General features: G+C 44.7%; 1 protein-coding gene across 6 annotated transcripts in view; it reads right to left on the bottom strand.

The window, feature by feature from the left end:
• LOC101942561 (uncharacterized oxidoreductase ZK1290.5-like) overlaps window positions 1-21,217 on the bottom strand; it is an 87,185-nt gene that overhangs the window by 37,684 nt on the left and 28,284 nt on the right. For 4 of the 6 annotated variants that reach the window (XR_006172282.2, XM_005300879.4, XM_005300878.4 and 1 more), the window contains exons 2-3: window positions 20,819-21,067; window positions 10,914-11,015 (exon numbers count right to left, since the gene is read on the bottom strand). Coding sequence is in view for 5 of the 6 variants with exons in the window: in XM_005300879.4 (XP_005300936.2) it covers window positions 10,914-11,015; window positions 20,819-21,067 (351 nt within the window). In the remaining variant the exon portion in view is untranslated. The remainder of the gene's footprint in view (window positions 1-10,913; window positions 11,016-20,818; window positions 21,068-21,217) is intronic. The other 2 variants (XM_005300883.4, XM_005300882.4) reach the window with 1 other exon arrangement.

The following is a 21,217-nucleotide window of genomic DNA, read 5'->3' as shown; positions in this document are numbered from 1 at the left end:
TCCCTCGGCTGCAATTAACAGGAAAGGGAGGGGGAAGGAGTGTAGAAAACTGAAACCTTATGCTGCAGCTTGCTGTAAATGGTAGGAACAGAGCCAGCTCTAGGTTTTTTGCCGCCCCCGCATCTCAGCCCTGGGCTCCCCCCGCACCCCTGTGTTGCCCCAGCACTGGACTCTCCCCTGCCACCCAGCCCTGGGTTCTCCCCCACCCGCAACTCCTGCCACCCCAGCCCTGGCCTCCACCCGCACCCCCTGCTGCCCAAGCCCTGGGCTCTTCCCCCCCACACACACCTCCTGCCACCCCAGCTCTGGGCTCTTCCCCCCCCCCGCAGCTCCTGCCACCCCAGCCCTGGGCTCTTCCCCCCCACCCCCCACCTGCATCTTCTGCCACCCCAGCCCTGGGCTTTTCTCCCCCTCCTGCACCCGCACCCCCTGCCGCCCCAGCTCTGGCCCCCACCCGCACCTCCCGCTGCCCCAGCCCTGGGCTCTCCCCCTACCCGCAGATCCTGCCACCCCAGCCCTGGGCTCTTCTCCACACCCCCCCCTGCACCCGCACTCCCTGCTGCTCCAGCTCAGGCCCCCACCTGCACCTCCTGCCACCCCAGCCTGGGCTCTTCCCCCCTCCCCACCCCCCCCGCACCTCCTGCCGCCCCAGCCCTGGGCTCTCCCCCAAAGAAAGAATTGGGTGGACTAAATGGACTAAATGGCTCTCTATCTGAAGCCTAGCAAGGCAGGTACGTGGATCCCACTAGAATTTAAAATGAAAAGTAAGGAAGGGGAGGCTCTACTAGACTGGGCAGCTTTAGATACAGTACCAGGCACGTAGGAAGATTTACACTTCTGAGCCATGGAAGCAGAAATTGACTTTTCTTGTCCAGATTTAGCTAATATTCAGAAAGGGAATCCAGCACCTGCCTTCCAGATTTGAACACCCTCAAAATTCAGGAGTCCTCAAGCTCAATTTGGGCAGCTGTTACTTCATTTCTCCCAAATCAAATATACTGATCCACTGTAACTTGCTGTAGGAAAAAGTAGAATAAATTGAGCAAGAAATGCTTCCCAGTGGTTATTAGGACTGGAATTGCTATTTTCAATAGCCATTGCTTTTTATAATTATTATTAAGTTTTAGTTTTATTTGTTTAAAAGGAAGACAGTGATATTGCATTGGCAAATTCCCCATAGAAACAAAGAATGGAACAAAAGAATAATAAAGGCACCTCAACTTTTCCTCATTTATGTAGGACAGTCTTATAATATGCATCCAGATATCCTCCAATCACACAAGCTGAAAATTGTTCCACTTTATTGCAGTTCTGTAACCATATGGGAACCAATCCTGTCTGTGTTCTGTGCACATCCAAAATTCCTGCTGAATGACCCGCCCTGGGAGCGAGTTACCAGTGACCCAGGGCTGGGGTGGCACGAGGGTGCCGTGGGGGGGGGGGGGGGGGGGCAGCCAAAATGTTTTTTGCTTGGGGCAGCAAAAAACCTAGAGCCGGCCCTGCCCAACTCTTCCATGTATTTTTGATGTGACCACTGGCAAGTCACTTAATATTTTTGTGCCTTAGTTTTCCCATCTATAAAATGGAGATAATACTACTGTCACCTCAGAATGAAAAGTGCTACATAAAATCCTAAGTATTATGATTATTATCATTTAGCTTAAAATTTTACTTCAAAGTGTAAGGCCATATTTTCAAATGCAATACCTAAGACACTGCCCCCCCCCCCTGAAATTTTGTGCCTGCGGTCACTTTTTACTAACAAATATCTGATTGCACAAATTTCAGGAATTTACAGATGCAGTTTAGCCATCTGCCTTTAGGACTGTGACCTCAATATAATGCTCTATTCAAATTAAGAATAGTGTATCAAAAAGTACTCTCCCTGTATCTCTGAAATAGCTGCAAACAAATTAGTACATCACAGCAGCTTAGCAAATAAAATAAATAAATAAATGGAGATATCCAATCTCCTAGAACTGGAAGGGATAGGTCATCGAGTCCAGCCCCCTGCCTTCACTAGCAGGACCAAGTACTGATTTTGCCCCAGATCCCTAAGTGGCCCCCCCAAAGACTGAACTCACAACTCTGGGGTTAGCAGGCCAATGCTCAAACCACTGAGCTATCCCTCCTCAGACAACAGATACACACAGCAAAAATGCTATGTTCTCAGGCAGAATACCACATAAAGAAACTACTTTTAAAAACTGTCTTGGTTTAAAAATATTGGATCAGATCCTCCTTTAGTGTAAATCTGCATAGCAACATGACCTGTTGTGATGGGATGTATGAATCACACACTGGAACTGAAGGAGTTAAGGGGCAATTATGGGCCCAGGAGATATTTATCTTGGGAGATCCTGAGTAAGGATATAGAGTCTTGGTTGTAGGGGAAAAGGTCTGCAAGCAGCAGCTACCCTAGGCCCTAGAGGAGGGACTATCCTTTTTCTAGGACTAGGGAACCCTTCACTCTAATTTCTGGTGGATCATCTGAGAGGTTTTTGACTTCACCCTGGTTTGGGAAAGTAAGTGGGAGGAAGTGGCTGAGAGAGGCACCCCATAAGCACTCTGGGGTGTTTGCTACCACTGCCTCTCATGGTGCCTTGAGTCAGAGCCCAATAGAGAGGGAGGGTTTGGGCTTTCCTACCAACCACCCTCTCATGAAGGGGGCACAAAAAGACAGTTACCTTTTCCGTAACTGGTGTTCTTCGAGATGTGTTGCTCATGTCTATTCCACAATAGGTGTGCGTGCTTGCTACGTGCACCGGTGCCAGAAGTTTTTCCCCTAGCAGTACCCATAGGGGGGAGCACCCCCTGCAACTCCTGGAGTGGTGCCTGCCTGGCACGGTATAAGGGGAGCTGCGTGCTCCCCCCACCCTCAGTTCCTTCTTGCCAGACAATTCTGACAGAGGGGAAGGAGGGTGGGATGTGGAATAGACATGAGCAACACATCTTGAAGAACACCAGTTACGGAAAAGGTAACTGTCTTTTCTTCTTCGAGTGATTGCTCATGTGTATTCCACAATAGGTGATTCCAAGCTATATCTGTTGGAGGTGGGTAGGAGTTCACAAGTTCCCAGGATGGAGGACAGCCCTGCCAAACCTGGCATCATCCCTGGTCTGAGGGACGATTGCATAATGTGAGGTGAACGTGTGAACCGAAGACCACGTGGCGGCCCTACAAATGTCCTGGATGGGGATGTGGGCCATGAAGGCAGCCGACGAGGCCTATGCCTGAGTCGAGTGTGCCCTCACAATGGGCGACGGGGGAACACCCGCCAGTTCATAACAGGAATGGATGCACGAAGTGATCCAATTGGATAGCCTCTGAGTGGAAATCGGCTGGGCACTCGCGCGCTCAGCCGAGGCGACGAACAGTTGCGAGGACTTTCTGAACGGCTTAATCCGCTCATGGTAGAAAGCCAGAGCCCACCTCGCATCGAGCGTGTGGAGACCGCTTGAGACTTGTGGCAGAGGACCGGTAGAAAAATGTCCTGACCCATGTGGTAGGCGGAGACCACCTTCGGGAGGAATGCAGAGTGTGGGTGGAGCTGGACCTTGTCCTTATGAAAGACCACGTACGGCGGCTCAGAGGTCAGGGTCCTGAGCTCCGAGACTTGCCTGGCTGCCGTGATCGCAACCAGGAAGGCCACCTTCCATGAGAGGTGAGACCAGGAGCACGTGGCCAGTGGTTCAAACGGGGGCCCCATGAGACGAGCCAACACCAGGCTTAGGTCCCACTGTGGGACTGGGGGGGGTCTAGAATACGGAAAAAGATGGTCCAAACCCTTAAGGAACTGGCCAGTCATAGCATGGGAAAATACCGTGTGCCCTTGCACTGGCGGAGGGAAAGCCGATATGGCTGCCAGTTGCACCCTGACCGACGAAGGCACCAGGCCCTGGGTCCTCAGCTGGAGGAGGTAATCAAGGATAAGCTGGATCGGGGCAGTCACCGGGGAAAATCAGGACCGCTTCGCCAAATAAGCGCAGTGAGTGGAGGGCCGTCTACTTTCGAGGAGGACGCGCTGAACCTGGTCGGAGCATATCCGTTCCTCTCCACCTAATCACTGAGCAGCCACTCCATGAGGTGAAGAGCCGCTAGGTTGGGGCGGAGGAGGCGGCCCTGGTCCTGAGAGAGCAGGTTCGGACACAGCAGCAACGGCCACGGCGGAGCTACTGCCAGGTCCGTGAGGGTCCCATACCAATGCTGCCTGGGCCATTCTGGGGCAATGAAGAGGACCCGGGCCTTGTCCAACTTTATCTTCTCCAGGACCCTGCTGATTAGGGAGAATGGGGGAAAGGCGTAGAGAAGACAGCCTGACCAGGACAGGAGAAAGGCATCGGAGATAGCGCCCTACCCAGGCCCCCCCCGGAGCAGAACTGGGGGCATCACTGGTTCTGCCGAGTCGTGAAGAGGTCCACCTGGGGAGTTCCCCACCTTCGGAACTGCCAGTGGGCCACTTCCGGGTGGAGGGACCACTCGTGTTGCGAGGAAAAGTCCCTGCTCAAGCGATCCGCCCTCTCGTTCCGGGCGCCCGGTAGGTGGAAGGCCTTCAGGTGGATGTCGTGGGCTATACATAAGTCCCACAGCCTGAGGGCTTCGCAGCAGAGGATCAGGCCCCACCTTGCCTGTTGATATAGAACATCAAGGCCGTGTTATCCATGAGGAACCTGACTATCTTGCCCTCTAGGTGCAAGTGGAAGGCCATACACACTAGCCGCACCGCCCTGAGCTCCTTGATGTTTATATGTAGGGCCAGGTCTTGAGCCAACCACAGACCTTGGGTCTGAAAGTTCCCCATGTGGGCCCCCAACCTAGGTCCAAAGCATCGGACACGAGCTCCAACGATGGGGCCCTGTCCCTGAATGGGACCCCTTGGAGCATGTTGTTTAGGGCGGACCACAACCATAGGGAGGCAATCACAGAGTCCAGCATGGTGAGGACCTTGTCCATCCTGTCCGTGGCCTAGGAGAACTTCGAGGCCAGCCAGAGTTGGAGGGGGCTCATCCTGAGTCTGGCGTGATGGACCATGTACGTGTACGCCAACATGTGACCCAAGAGTTGCAGGCAAACCCTGGCTGTTGTCGCCGGGAACCTTGTGACTGAGTCTATGAGACCTTTCAGGGTCTCGAATCTCTGGCGGAAGAGAGGCCCTGGCAGATTCTGCATCCAGGCGCGCCCCGATAAACTGCGTTGGACCGGGACTAACGTGGACTTGGTGTTGTTTACCAACAGGCCCAACGCGGTGCACATGGACAGGAGGAGTGCCACATGATCCCTCACCTGTGACCGGGAGGTGCCCTTGACAAGCCACTCATCCAGCTAGGGGAATATCTGGACTCCCCGCCATCTGAGTTAGGCTGCTACCACCGACATGCATTTTGTAAACACCCTGGAGGCAGAGGACAGACCAAATGGAAGGACCGTGAATTGGTAAAGATTCTGTCCCACCACGAAATGGAGGAAGCGTCTGTGCCCCTTGAATATGTGGATGTGGAAGTACGTGTCCTGTAGATCCAGGGAGAGGATGATGGAGACCAGGGAGACCATGCAGAACTTGAGCTTCACCATGTTCTGGTTCAGACCTCGGAGGTCCAGGATGGGCCTGAGCCCCCCTTTAGCCTTCGGGATAAGGAAATAACAGGAGTAATATCCCTTGCCCATGAACTCCTCGGGCACCGCCTCTATCGCTCCTAGTCCTAGAAGCCGCCCCACCTCCTGCTCGAGCAGAGCTTCGTGCAAGAGGTCCCCCAAGAAGAACGGGGGTGGAGAGTGGTTGGGCGGGAAGGAAGTAAACTGGAGGATATAATCCCGGAAAATGGTGTTAAGGACCCATCGGTCCGAGGTCAGCCATGACCATTCTGGGAGGAAAGCACACAACCGGTTGGAGAAGGGAAGCTTTATTGGGGATGGACCCCTGATGAAGACTGGCGCGGTGACCCCGAGTGTTCCGTCAAAAACGCCTTTTCCCCGCCTGCTTGCCCTTGGATGACCCAGGCTGGGGGGGGCAGGCTGAGACTGCCTCTGAGGGCATCTCTTATAGTCCCACTGCTTCTTATGGGAGGCCTCGTACTTCAGGAGGGCGGCCTGGGTGGGAGTCTGCCGCGGCTTGAAATTAGGTTTTGCTGGAGCCAGGACATAGAGGCCCAGAGTCTGGAGGGTCATGCGGGAATCTTTCATACCATGCAGCCTTGTATCTGTTTCCTCTGCAAACAGAGCTTTCTCATCAAACAGGAGATCCTGCATGGAAGACTCTGCTTCACTGGACAGCCCAGAGAGTAGGAGCCACGCCGCCCATCTCATGGATACCGTGGAGGCCACTGATCGTGCTGCCGTGTCCGCAGCTTCCAAAGCTGCCTGCAGGGATGCCCTAGCAGCTGCTGTCCCTTCCTCCACTAGTGCCTTAAACGCTTTCCTATCACGCTCCAGGAGGGAGTCCTCAAACTTAGGCAGGGAGCCCCACAGATTGAATTCGTACCGGCCCAGGAGAGCCTGATGGTTCACCATTCGTAACTGGAAGCTCGAAGATGAATAAATTTTCCTTCCGAAAGAGTCCAGTCTCCGAGAGTCTTTGTTCTTTGAGGTCAGGGCTGGCTGACCGTGATGTTCCCTATGGTTGACCGACTCGACTACCAAGGAGTTGGGCGCCAGGTGGGTATACAAGTACTCGTGCCCTTTAGTAGGCACAAAGTACTTGCGTTCCACCTTTTTAGATATGGGGGCCAACGAGGTGGTATTTGCCACAGGGCATTTGAAATCTTAGCCACCCCTTCGTGGAGAGGCAAGGCCACCCTACCTGGTGCCGATGGGGACAACACGTTAAACTGGGAGTCTAGGTGCTCCTCCATCTCCTCTGCCTGGAGGTGTAGGTTCACTGCCATCCTCTTTAATAGTTCTTGGTGGGCCCTAGAGTCCTCCTGCGGGACATAGGGGGGCGGAGCCACAATCTCCTCCTCCGGGCAGGGCAAAGAGGCCGGTGCAGTGCTCTGGGTGTCGGCTGGCACCGGAGGGTCCACCACCTGGTTGGACTCCGAGCACGGTGCCAACGATGTATGTCCCATCAACTCTTTCCTTGGGGGTCTGGAGAGGGAGGCCGACGGTGCTTCCGAAGCTCCAGCCATCGAGCAAGCGCCCACCGGTGGCTGTGCCTCAGGCCACGGTGCCGACTCGTACCATTCGGCCAGCCACGACGCTCGGTGCCACTGCACCTGCTGTGGCACTGGCAGGACCAACTGTCCGGGTTGGCCGGCCTGGCCCATCGAGGGATGGCTATGGATGGAGACTGGGCTGGCGTAAGATCCGCTGCTGTCCCTGGACCATGAGGAGCGGCGGTGCCAGGATCTAGGACGGCCACGGGACCGCAATCTCGAAGTGGAGGACTGGTACCGACGGTAATAGCTGCTCCGCGAACTGCCTCTACAGGAGGAACCGCGACGGCGAGATGCCGGCGATGGACGCCCGGGGCTGCGATGTCTTGGTGGAGATTTGGAGTGGGAGGCCGAGTGGGAATTGCGTCGACGATCGTGTCATGACCAACTGTGGTACCCTCTCTGAGATGGGGACCGACGGCAACGCCTGCCATGGTCCCGTCAATATTCGCTCCTTGAGGACTAGCGGTGCCGAGAGTCCCGGATGGATGGAACCCAGCCAGACAGTCTGGTTGGCGTCGAGGGTGATCCACCTGGACTCTGCCCCGAGCAGTCGCTGGGCGGTGATCAGCGTTGCGAACATTCCCTCAACCGAGACTGGTACCGGGCCGGAGGCGGCTGCGGGGATCCCAGCAGCGGCTTGCCTCTGGAGTGCGGGGCTGACATCGGGGGTGCTCCAAGATGGACATGACGTCCCGGGCCGCCTGGAGGGCTTCAGGCATGGAAGGCATCTGGACATCTGGAGAGGCCTGTTCCGAAGGGGCCGGGCTACTCCACTCAGCTTGAGTCGGAGGCCTAGGGCACAGAGGGAATCGAGGACTGCCTGACATGGGCCTAGTCTCTGTCCCAGATTTCCCTCGGTGCTGCTGCGAGGAGGGAGTCTTCTTGGCCCTCTTGGTGTGCCGCATGGACAGGGAGTGGTGCCGACTGGTCGATGGTACCGGAGGGTCGCTGCATACCGACGCCGCAGTGCTGGGTACTGGTTCGGAGCGGCGTGCCAGGGTTGGGGTTAGCGCCGACTCCATCAGGATGGCCCGGAGCCTAATGTCCCTTTCTTTTTTGGTCCGAGGCTTAAACGACTTACAAATCTTGCACCTTTTGCTCATATGGGTTTCTCCCAAGCAGCGCAAACAGTCTGCATGCGGGTCGCTCCTTGGCATAGGATGCCTGCAAGAGCTGCACGACTTAAACCCCGAGGCGCAGGGCATGCCCTGGCCTGGGCTTACTGACTAATTAAATTAACTAAACAGCTAACTACAGGTACTCATGTTGAACGAATGAACAGTTCTGGGGACAAGCTACAGCAAAGCAGGAGCAGAGCAGTTCCGACGCACCTTCACTGGCGGCAAGAAGGAACTGAGGGTGGGGGGAACACGCAGCTCCCCTTATACCCTGCCAGGCAGGCGCCACTCTAGGGGTTGCGGGGGGCGCTCCCCTCTACAGGTACTGCTAGGGGAAATACTTCCGCCACCAGTGCACGTGGTGAGCATGCACACCTATTGTGGAATACACATGAGCAATCACTCGAAGAAGAACCCCTTCTTCCACCCTCCCTGGAGGTAAGGGGGGGATAGAGACATTGTAAATCCTAAGGCAAGGGCATGCAATCCACAGGAACCTGGAGGTGGGCTGAAGACGCTTTATTTTGTTGGACTCTGTTACCCCGTAAGGGGGCGGACTCGACTGGTGACCTGGCCAGAGGGCTGAGTTGCTACCTACCAAATGGCACAGAGAAGGAGTGATTGCTGGTAGGGGACACTGAAGATGGGGGAGAGCTGGGAGCCAGTGACCTAACCATTAGGTGGCACCACTGGTAAGCCCAGACTCCTCACACCTGTTCTATTATGAATTAACTAGCAATCAGTTTAGTTCTATGGAATTAGCTTATCATCAGATACCATCTCACATTTTAAAACAGTAAAGGTAATCATAAAGCAGGGAGGATGGGGTTAGATTGCATTTAGCTGATATTGTTGGAGACTTCAGATATAAGAAACTGGGGTACAAAATCCATAGAGGAATTATAATGGGGCACTCAAGCCTCCATGCAAGGCAGGAAGAGGTTAATCAGTTACTGAAAGCCCAATTGGTCTAAACTGAGAAACCTGGGGCAGGAGCTAGGTTTTCATAGAGGAGCGAAACAAAAGAAAGAAAAAAAAAAAAAAAAAAAGGAGGGCCCAGCTCAGGAATAGGTTGAGAGAGTGTGAGAGAGAATAGAGCTAAAATTCAGAGGGATCTTGATAAATTGGAGAACTGGGCTAAACTATTAAATGGAATTCAACAAAGACAAAAGTAAGATGCTGCGCTTAGGGAAGAAAAATCAAATGCGCAAATACAGAATGGGGAAAAACTGGCTTTGCAGCAGTACATCTGAGAAAGATCTGGGAGTTGTGGTGGGTCACAACCTCAACATAAGTAGGACAATGGGTAGGCAGAGGGTTAGACTAGTTGAACCTTACGTTGACACAAATGTAAAAAATATGTGATTGCATCTACATTTTAAATTTAGCGTATGTCTTCAGCACAAATCTGCATTCCAACAACATTCCACCCACGTAGAGTTCTTTAAGAATATGTTAGGGCAGTATTATCAACCTTTACAGGCTGGCAACATCTCCTTACATTTGCTATAAGAGTAAAAAGAATATATCAGTGGTAATAATGATAATCCTGTACAATTATGTGTCTGTATTTCAAGAGGTTGACTGAAAATACTTGACATTGAAGGATATGGTTGTATGAGGAATGGGTGAGTGAGAATTTCTTTGCTTTACATTGTAATACATTTTTCAATGCTTCAAAACCCCTGATTGCCTTTCGTAGCCCATCTGGGGGTCGTGACCCATTGGTTGAGAAACGCTGGGTTAGGAGATGGATTACATGAGCTTGGAGGTCTTTTTCATCCCTGTTATCCAACTTTGATACTTAGGAACTTTCCAAGGAATTGTAAATGAGGACTACAACTATTGCTTGAAAATATAATTACTGGAGAACCTCATAATAATACTGCATACATTAGGGGCAAAATCCTCCTCTTAAATTCATGACAAATTTTGATACCAATATTCTAATCTTCCTGGATCTGGAAAATCTCCCATTAAATGTCAATGGGGGATCAGTGCATGCAGAATAATACAGTTGAGAGTCATCATAAGGATCTGAGAGAGGAATTTTCTCCTTAGCTTTGCAACTCCTTCAAGGGGATGCTTTCAAGGTTAATTAACAAAAACCCCACAGCTCAATTTCTGTTCCTCATCTAATCAGCTTGCTTGAGTTGACATTTTCTAAACCACAGACGACAAAGATCCACTAACTACTGCTCTATGTAAAGGAGAAATATCACCTTACAATTAAAAAAAAAAAATCAAAGGCTAGTTAAATTAGATGACAAGGATTTGAATTTATACCAACTGCAGCCCAGCACAAAACGTACTGTAATCTACAGACTATAGACAATCTAAAAAAATCATACATAACAGCATTTACTTCTTCAGGACCACAACATGGCAATATGTTATTTACAAGCAGCAGCTAACTCTTTTTGTTTAGCTTGCCACATGGATAATATTGAGTAGGGCTGGGATTTTAAAGGTGCACAAGTGAGTTGCATACCCAAGTCGCATAGAAAGACAATGGGATTTGGGCACCTAACTCTCTCAGGCTCCTTTGAAAAATCCCACCCTATTACAATGTTATTGGATTCCCGAAAGTTTAAATCAGTTACAGTCTCTCCCGCAAACAGTGATTTTTTACAGTCCTCCCACCTTTCTCATATAGGTCCTCCATGGCTCTCCAGGTTTCAGCTCGGACCTCACGATTACTTTTACCAGGAACTTGTGCATCGGGCCAGTGTACCAAATAAAGATCTAAAAGGGAAACACAATCAATTTGTGTTTATTTATATAAAAAAACCCCTCCAATGATGCAGCAGAGTAGTTGAATGGCATTCTTCAACGCTTAGCAATACAAACCACTCCTAATCTATTTCTATCAAAAGTTTATGACTATTACTAAGTGATCAGTAAGTATACTTCCTTTCTTGATTTCATAAACAACACCCTTTACTACTTTAGGCCCCAATCCTGCAAACATTTAATTAATTGATATTATTTGTATTGCAGTAGCATCTAGGAGCCCCAGTCATGGATCAGGGCTCTTACATACACATATGCGTGGTGCTAAACTTTGAACATGAGTAGCGCCATTGAAATCAAAGGGCAGTACTGTAATAAATATTATTCATAATAATAATGCTAAACCCACACCAACTCCAGTAGAAATTAACAAGATGCTGCAAGAATAGGATCAGATGGTTGCCTGAATATCTCAGAAGTGCTCAGCACCCTCAAGTCTGTGGGAGGTGAGGACGCTCAACACCACTGGAGGTGCATAGCACTTTCACAGGAGTGGGCCTTTGATGCCCACTGAAAGGAATACTACTGTTTATACATTTCTATGGGAAATTACAGTACAATCATTCCTTCATGCCATTGTGTACTAGATTTGTTTGCACCAGATCGGATACATAAAACTTATAGCCCAGCTCTTTCACCAAAAATGACACATTTCCAATATAATTTAAAAAAAGGAATAATTTATACATACTGGCCAACATTTTCAAGCTTGGTTGCCTAAAGTCTGGCTGGTGAATCTGTATTTAAGAACCTAACTAGAAATGCCCTCAATTTCAAAGGTGATGAGCAAACTCAGCTCCCTCTGAAATCAATGAGCACTTGCATCTTTAGCACTTTTGAAAATGGAATTTGGAGTTGCTCAGTACCTTTGAAAATCAAGGTGTTTTTATTTAGATTCTTAAATATGGATTCAGGAGCCTAATTTCAGGCACCCAAATTTGAAAATGTTGGTCACCACCTTGTACTTTTAGTCCAGTGATACCCAGACAGCAGCTCATGAGCTGCAAGTGGTTCATTAATGTGTCTCCTGCGGATCTTTGCAGCACATGATATTAAAAAACAGTGTGATTTAATTATTAACCAATCAGGATGCTTTTACTATGTTATTAACCAATTAAGTTATCAACTTGCATTAATTTAACTTATTTGCTGTGATAATAATATATTCCCCTATCATACTGTTTAAATATGAATACTATAGTAAATGAAAACAATGAATTCACATTACTTTGGCTCTTTTGGGTAATGCTGACCTCTAATTTGGCTCCTGAAACACTGTGTATCACTGTTCTAGTCTAAAACACAAACAGGAAAAGGAAAGAAGTGATTGGCTGAGGTGTGCGTCATTCATAACCACAGACATTCTTATGTTTAAAATAGCTGTCTCTTGTTGCTAGTTGCTATCTAGCCTTGGTGAAGGAATGAGAAATTGCAACTCTTCACAGTGAAAGTATTTTTCAGAATACACCACAACAATCACTTACAATAACTGTTTGTGGAAACAAGACTCCTCTGGCCTATTTTTTTTTTTAATCTCTTAAAACTTAAGCCAAAGTATTGAGGATAGATGGCACACTGAGTTGGTACATTAGTCTTTAATTTCTAGGCAAGATAATTCAAAGATTGATTTAAGGGGACAAATACAAATAAGTTTGATGTTTTCATCCTGATCTTCATTTATCAGGGGGTAGCCGTGTTAGTCTGTATCCACAAAAACAACACGGAGTCCGGTGGCACCTTAAAGACTAACAGATTTATTTGGGCATGAGCTTTAATGGGTAAAAAACCCACTTCTTCAGATGTGTCTTCATTTGTGCACAATCTAGCAAAATTATCAAAACATGTGTGTCTGCTCTCGATAGGTATATGACTAGAATAACATAGGGTTTTGCATATTAGGACTAAGATGCATTGGCGGATGTATGTAGGGAAAGCTGCATACAAAACCATGAGCCAATACTTCAAATTCCTACTGAGGTGAGTAGTCCAACAGGCTTTCAAATAAGACTGCGTATATGAGTAAGGACTATATGTAAGGATTTGCAGAACTGGGATCTATTCCCCCATTCAGGGATAATGCTATTAGTTCTTTTTATGCATTTACTCCCAAATTTAGAAAAGGAATTTAAGAACTGTAAATAAAATCTTTAATTTAAACATACAAGACAATTGCCACAACTGAACAGGGACAAGTTATTAGTACAGTTAGGGGCTGACCTCATCTGAAAGAAGGAAATTATGCATCTCTAATTGCTATGTTCTCCAATACAGAATAATCAGGACTGCTTAGGAATGCCAAAAAAACATATGCAGGGAAAGCTCAATATAACCACTAACTGCAACAGTATTCTTGAAAAAGCCTGAATATCCAGTTATGCACCACAGTCTGTAAATGTTCATGAAAATAGCTGCTCTTCAGATTTTAACATACAAAGATGCTTTGTATTCAGCCCGAGAAATTGCAACACCCAGAGAAGAATGACTTTTAACAGCTTTGAGAACTGTAAGACCTCTGGCCTTGTAGATCTCAGAAATGCAGCACATTTATCCTTCCTTGTGTTAGTGTCTCAAAGACTTCTTCTGATACAAACAGGATTAGCTGTCTTTCAGGAACCTTTTATTTTAGAAGGGTGATGTTTCCACATGTGTGATGCCTATATCATATCATGATTTTATTTAAATAAAGATATTTCAGAAAGCCATAGGTGAACTTAAAATGAGTATAGTGTTGGCATGATAAAGCAATACTACTTGCAGATCTTCTCAGTCTGCAAATTCTTGGTGAAATTTACTTCAATTCAGAGATGAACAAGGCCATATTCATCAATTAAAACCTCTGCACTTAAGTGAATTTCAGCCTCTATGATTAAGTAAATGCAATCACAGCAAGCTTATTTTAAAAAGCAAAACATCAAAACGTACTCAGACATTGAGAAAAAAGTCTATAAAAGGCTATACCATACTGCAATGTTTGAAATATACTTTGAAAGGCAGATTGTGGCTACTTACATGATGGTGTACAAAGGGTGGTGAAGCATATAAGTAGTCTTCTGCACCCTCCTTCTCTCCTTGTACAGGAACCAGCCCTTGAAGCCCTTTCTCCCCTAGGGCAAAATTCATCCCAAAGCAGAGCATTCATACAAAATCTTATGCTCTATTTAAGGGACAATTCTGATCCTAAGGAAGTCAATGGCAAAAATCCCATTGACTTCAATAGGGCCTGGATGTGGCCACAGGAGATTAACTGATACCCTGTGCTCTGGGATGAATATCACCAGCAAGTGCAAGAACCCTTCCAGACTGGTGCTGTTGACAAAGCTTGATATGTCAAAGGTGTGTGGATTGCCCTCGCTATACCAGAGAACAGAACTGAGCTGGAGAGCGAAGGAAATCATACTGTACCCTTTCAAAGAGCGGTGGTGCTGCTACTCCAGTTTAATCTTTTACAGTTTATTCAGTGATTATATTTCTTTAATAGTCATTGAAATGGCATAATCATTGTGAATGCTCACTTTATATTTATGTTCGATTAAATATTTGCACTGTAAAAAACAAAGGAAATAGTATTTTTCAATTCACCTAATACAAGTACTGTAGTGCAGTCTCTTTATCATGAAAGTTGAACTTACAAATGTAGAATTATGTACAAAAAACTAACTGCACTCAAAAATAAAACAATGTAAAACGTTAAAGCCTACAAGTCCACTCCGTCCTACTTCAGCCAATCACTTAGACAAACAAGTTTGGTTACAATTTGCAGGAGATAATGCTGCCCACTTCTTGTTTACAATGTCACCTGAAAGTGAGAACAGGCGTTTGCATGGCACTGTTGTAGCCAGCGTCGCAAGATATTTATGTGCCAGATGCACTAAAGATTCATATGTCCCTTCATGCTTCAACCACCGTTCCAGAGGACATGCGTCCAAGCTGATGCTGAGTTCTGCTTGATAAAGATCCAAAGCAGAGAGGACGGACGCATGCTCATTTTCATCATCTGAGTCAGATGCCACCAGCAGAAGATTGATTTTCTTTTTTGGTGGTTTGGGTTCTGTAGTTTCTGCATTGGAGTGTTGCTCTTTTTAGACTTCTGAAAGCATGCTCCACACCTTGTCCCTCTCAGATTTTGGAAGGCACTTCAGATTCTTAAACCTTGGGTGGTGTGCTGTAGCTGTCTTTTGAAATCTCACATTGGTACTTTCTTTGCGTTTTGGAAATCTGCTGTGAAAGTGTTCTTAAACCAACAGATGCTGAGTCATCATTCGAGACTGCTAACACATGAAATATATGGCAGAATGCAGGTAAAACAGAACAGGAGACAAGGAGTTCACTCACAAATTTAATTAACGTTTTTTTTTTTTTAACAAGCGTCATCAGCATGGAAGCATGTCCTCTGGAATGGTGGCCGAAGTATGAAGGGACATAGAAATGTTTAGCATATCTGGCATGTAACCTCCTTGCAATACTGGCTACAAAAGTGCCCTGCAAACGCCTGTTCTCCCTTTCAGGTGACATTGTAAATAAGAAGCAGGCAGCATTATCTCCTGTAAATGTAAACAAGTGTATATACACATAATATACACATATTGATTTGCCCAAATGTTTTTCTCTTTTGAGGATTACATGAACACAAAAATTATTGATTTAACAAATTTCTGTTAGGAAATCAGTATTAAATAATACAACAAAATACTCTTGGTCCACAGGACTGGCATGTTTTGAGAAGAGCTCCCATGACCAAAATGATTTGTAAATTGTGAGTGGCCATTTTACTAGTTAGCTGTAAATTAGGTAATAGTATAAATAGCAATGTTAAAACACAGTCTGTTAAAAAAGCAGGAGACAACATCATTTCTAATATTCCTGAATAAAGCAACGGTGTTGAAGACTGAATTCTGCTTCCCGGCCACTAGTGCGAATGGAATCACTAGCTAATTCATTTTCAAAAGTGCTTCTTTAGAAAATCCAAATTAATGTATTAATGTATGTCACTTAAATGCAGAATTAAGTAATAGTTGCTATGATTCCTAGCTGTATATAAAAGAAATAACTTTTTGCATCAAGGAAGAAATCAAAGTCATTAACAACCATTTAACTACTTTTAAACACAAGATGCTTTGGCTATGAAATTTGTTTCAAGCACCCTTTAAAGGCAATCAAACTGGAATAAAGCAGTAGTAAATATGGCCCTGAGGCTGGAATATCAAAATATGGCACTGTAGGTAACCCTAATAAAAATCAGTGTATGGAGTATTTTTAGATTGTGATACTTAAGTCACTTGGTGGGTCATTATTTTCTTAGTTGTAGTCACGTCCAGAGACAACAAAGCCCAGAAAAGCTCATCTTCATTCAAAATGCAAGGCTAGTTTTACACAGTTAAAAGTCAGTAGCATGCTTGTTAGTGGAACTAAAGTTTGTGATTCCACTCAAATTCTCAACCCAATAAAAGGCATACAGCTAACAAGAATCTGAGGTTCAACACAGACATGAGGAAAACAAAATAGTTTATGAATTCAGTAACCCACAAAGCATACTCAAAAAGAAATTATTTGGGGGGCTGTGTCCAAATCCAAAGGAATGTATTCTTGTATTGCCAAACCTATAAGATTTGCTGCTATTCCATACTGGTTTATCATGGATGCCAGACACTAATCTTAAATGGAAAGAGCAAGGACCACATTTAGAAAATGCAAGTAATGGAATATTTGTTTTAACCACTGCCCATAAATAATACACATTTCCAGTTTCTCATGGATATATAATCCACTAATTAAAAAAAAAAAAAAAAACCCATGAACACTGCTCTCCTAATACCATTTGTTCAAAAGTGCTCATTGGAAAGGCTCTGTAACAAAATTCTGCTTGGAGCACTTTGTCTTAAACCACTGACTGGTTTATATTAGCAACAATATGAGAATTCTTTAGACTATTTCATATAACTTCTTATCAGTTACTACTATTTTAGACTGTGATCCTATAATTTGTTCTGCATGGGCAGACCCATCAGTTCTCATCAAGCCTCACTAAAGTCAATGAGGCTTTGCATGGAATCAGGGGTTCTATGTGGTTAAAGAAGTTTCTGGGGCTTTAGTGTCTTTTCAATTTTCAGTCATATTAAATAGTCAGATTTGCTCTATAATATAAAAATATAAATTGTAAAAACAGGCATTGTTTAAGTATCTTCCATCTTATTGCATCATCCATGTATCTTTTATAGAAACTATTAGAAGAAAAGAATTCTTGTTAATATATTATAATACAATCAAGAAAATTTCATTTAGTGTTTTACCCTGCTCCTTAGTCCATATACCCTTCTCTCACAGAAGAATTGCTGGTTTCAGCAATTGTATCAGAGATGCTCATAAAAAAAAAACAATTTGCTTTCCTAAATAAGCTTGGACACACATTGCCTTATCATCACCACAACTTTTCTCATCATATATTTTCATACCCTGCCTGTTCATAAGAATGAAGAAGACTGGTCTGTGGAAGGCTGACATAAAATAAGATGCATGCTCATGAATGAAAATAGAGCTGGTATATCTAATTTTAGGTCTACCAGCCTTTAACCCGATCCCTTTATGTAGGTCTCTGCATTGTGGTTACATTCATAAGATTTGTGAGAAGTTTCAAGTTGGGGGGGGGGGGGGGGATGTATTCTCAGAAGATTTCATACTTTTGCACTGTCAAAACACTTGTAATTTTATGCCAAAAGATGCTCCTGATAGTACTTTTTGCCTCAAAGTCCATCAAAGCACCCTAGAAACAGAAGTAAATTGGAATAATGGGAATTCAATCCAAATTTATTCCAGCTAATAAATGTGAAATAATCACAGATTTGCCATGACAAAAAACCAGTAGCTCATAATTTTAGTTGAGTCTCTCCACCCTCAAAAGTCATGTCATACATTTTGTCAAACGTGTTAAGTGCTTTAATTTAAAAATTTATTAAAAGTATAATAAACCATTCTAATAAGAAAAAAACATAATACACTTAGATTATTGATACAATTCTCATAAAAAGTTAACAGGTCTTGTTTTCCTAAGGAATGTTACACATTCCCACATTACATGGTGTTATAGAATTATTGTAATTTCTAAATGCATTTTATTAAATGCAGAAGCATTATTTGTTGGTAAGACAGATAGAGATAGTGCAGCATCCATTTTTACTAGGTTAGTGTTTAGAAGGCTATCTTCACAACCATAAGGACTATAATCATATGGCCTGATTTTCAATTCCTATTGACTCTAATAGGATTTGTGAATGTTCAACTCCTCTAAAAGTCAGGCCCCTTTTAAAATTAAAGTTAAAATGTCTCTGCAGGAGTAGCTATGATTTTTTAAATTTAAACTGCAAAAAACTGGAATCTGTTAACAACCACAATAGAGTGACAAATGACCAGCCTGAGTTATGACTATGTAATCACAGCAAATTGAAAAGAGAGAACTTATATCAGCTAGATTCTGCCTGGCTTTTAGGTGGGTACAAAACACACTTAAGGGATGGGCCGAACTGCAGTTTCTATTCTTTCCGGTTACTCTCCTGGGGGTACACTGCACCCCAAAGGTGGCAGGAAGAGGTAGAACTATGGCTGGAGCTATGGCTAGTCAGTTGTCAGCAGAGATGGCTCACCATGCAAAGGAAGTATGCTTCACCCCTTAAAGTAGTGCAGCAGTTTGTGTGCTCCTGTGGACAGTGGGGGACTCTGGGAGACAGTTGCATGTGCAGCACAAGGGAGGTGTGGCTTTCTCCTGCCCTCAAAGGAAGGCTGTAGCTAAATGTCACAATCCTAAAAATAAAAGGCCTGATCCTTACCTCATTTACACAAGTGCAAATTAATATCTCACAAGATGTCAATGAAATTACGCTAGTATAAACGTGATGTTAACAAGAGGAGACTCAGCCATGAGGTTCCCAAATTAGAAGATTTGAACATACCTAACAAACACAAGCTATCTCACTCGCTCTCCTTCTCTCATGCCATTCCGGGGACTAGATGGTAACAGCAACTAAAATACTTCTGCCACCTGAAAATAAGTTTTTCAATGCAACTATTCCAGGATCAACAAACCAAAAAATAATGTATCTGCTGATTATTTGTATGAGTTCTCAGTCTTATCAATTTAGTACCCAAAAAAGATACAAAAGTTTGCAGTATTCAAATAAATTATCTAAAAATGATTTTCTGGAGTTGGATCAAGTTTTCTCTCATCAGCATTCAGCACCAGTGCCACAGCAAGCAGAATAACAAGAGAGGAAATACAAAACATGAGGAGCGGATGAACTAAAGGGAGAGCAGTGATGAAGAAAATATGTTCCTTCTTAATTTAGATAGCAAGGACAAAGTCATGGACTGCAGTTCCTTATTTTTATTTATGAGAGCATCCTTCCAGTGATCAGTGTCTGTACTGCATCGAAGTATGGAAGTCGCTTTAGAACATTTCACATTAGTCTGTAGGAAACCACTGATGGATTCATTTGTACAATTAACAGAACTAGAACACACCATGTGTGCACAGACATATGTCACAATCTTTTATTGCATACACTATGGTAGCTCTGATAAATTATTTGGATTCTCTTTTTGTTCACCTTACAACAGACTCAGGAGCAAAACCCTAAGCCCAGCACTCAGTAAATATTCCACAAAACCTTTGTGTGTATTATTATTGTTTTTTTTTTTACAAAAGCTGTTTGTTTCTCCCTTACAGTTTATTTATTGGTGATGGTGGTGGTGCAGGAAGCGGAAGAGGAGCAAAGGGAAGATTTTCAGTGCCACCGCTGATAAGTTTGACCGTTACATTTATTTTCTTTGGCAGTCAACACTGACATTTTGGTCTAAGCTTCTACAATAAGATAATCTTAGATTGTTATTTTTCATTTCCTCTCCCCTTTCTTTTCCTCCTTTCAGCTAGGAAAGAGAAAGTGCCCCCCACTCCCCCAAAAAAGCTTTTAAAATACTCCCCATTTTTATTTCTATGACATCCTCCTATTGCTATCAAAAGATAATGGGCAACTAACTAGTGTCACCACTACAGCTTCTTCTTACCTAAGATAATATTCTATGTTCTATGACATGAGCTCTGGTGGCAGCCATGTCAGTTTCCCTGATTATGATATACTATACAGTAGGTACATCACTAGGATAGAATTTTTAAAAGTGCCTAAATCTCATTGATTTTCAATGGGACTTAGATGTCTACATCACTTGAGCTCTTTTGAAAATTGTACCCAAAGTCTATGGCATCAGATAACAAGCAAGCTAGTCAAAACTTGTTAAAACATATTCATAATTTTAGAGAAAGTTTAAAGGGTGACATTTTCAAAGGTGCACCCATATTTTCAGATTGGACATTTCAGACATTATAATATACCATGCAAGCAACCAGGATTTTAAGGGTAAACTTATTTTAAAGTTTATACAGCAATCTTTGTTTCCTTAACCAAAACATCTGAACTGTTGAATCCCCAACTCGATTTAACTATTAAATGCAATTTTACAAAATTCATTCTAGTCAATTAAAAAAAGTTCTTGCAACAGCTACAGTTCTAGGGCCATATTCTGTGCCCTCAGTTACATACATGCAACGCTCATGAAGATCAGTTGGGACAAGAGGTTTGCAGACATATAACTAGGGGAAGAATTTGGTACCCGTGGTCTATCTCTGTTATGAAGTCCATCCTAGAATTTATTTATCTTCCCCAACACTCACATGGAAGGCACAATAAATTAACAACATAAAAATGTCATACCGAGGTACTGAACACCAAGTCTTTTGCATGATTCCAGGCAGGCTTGTTTTGTGTTTTCATAGCCATAGTCGCTATGCCAGAGTTTGGTAGTTATCCAGAGGTCCTCTCGCTTCACATCACTTTCTTTGATAGCTTTCTGAAGGAGTGATTCACAGCCGTATCTTTTTGCTGTATCAATATGACGAATGCCACATTTTTGTAGTGCATACACCACAGCATCATGGGAATATCCACCTTGATGGGATGTACCTAAGCAAAAGTTAATAGGCGTGAATTGTTATTACTTAGTGATAAACAGAATTTTGCCAGATTTTTCAGCTTGCAATTTTTGCTCTTGTGACAATTAACACAGTGAGTCCCCAAATAATTATACAAAAGAAATGGGAATTGAATAAGAGC

Source organism: Chrysemys picta, chromosome 8, assembly GCF_011386835.1.
Source record: "Chrysemys picta bellii isolate R12L10 chromosome 8, ASM1138683v2, whole genome shotgun sequence".
NCBI lineage: Eukaryota > Metazoa > Chordata > Testudines > Emydidae > Chrysemys > Chrysemys picta.
Note: the sequence above shows the minus strand (reverse complement) of the source record. Positions and strands in the feature narration are given on the sequence as shown.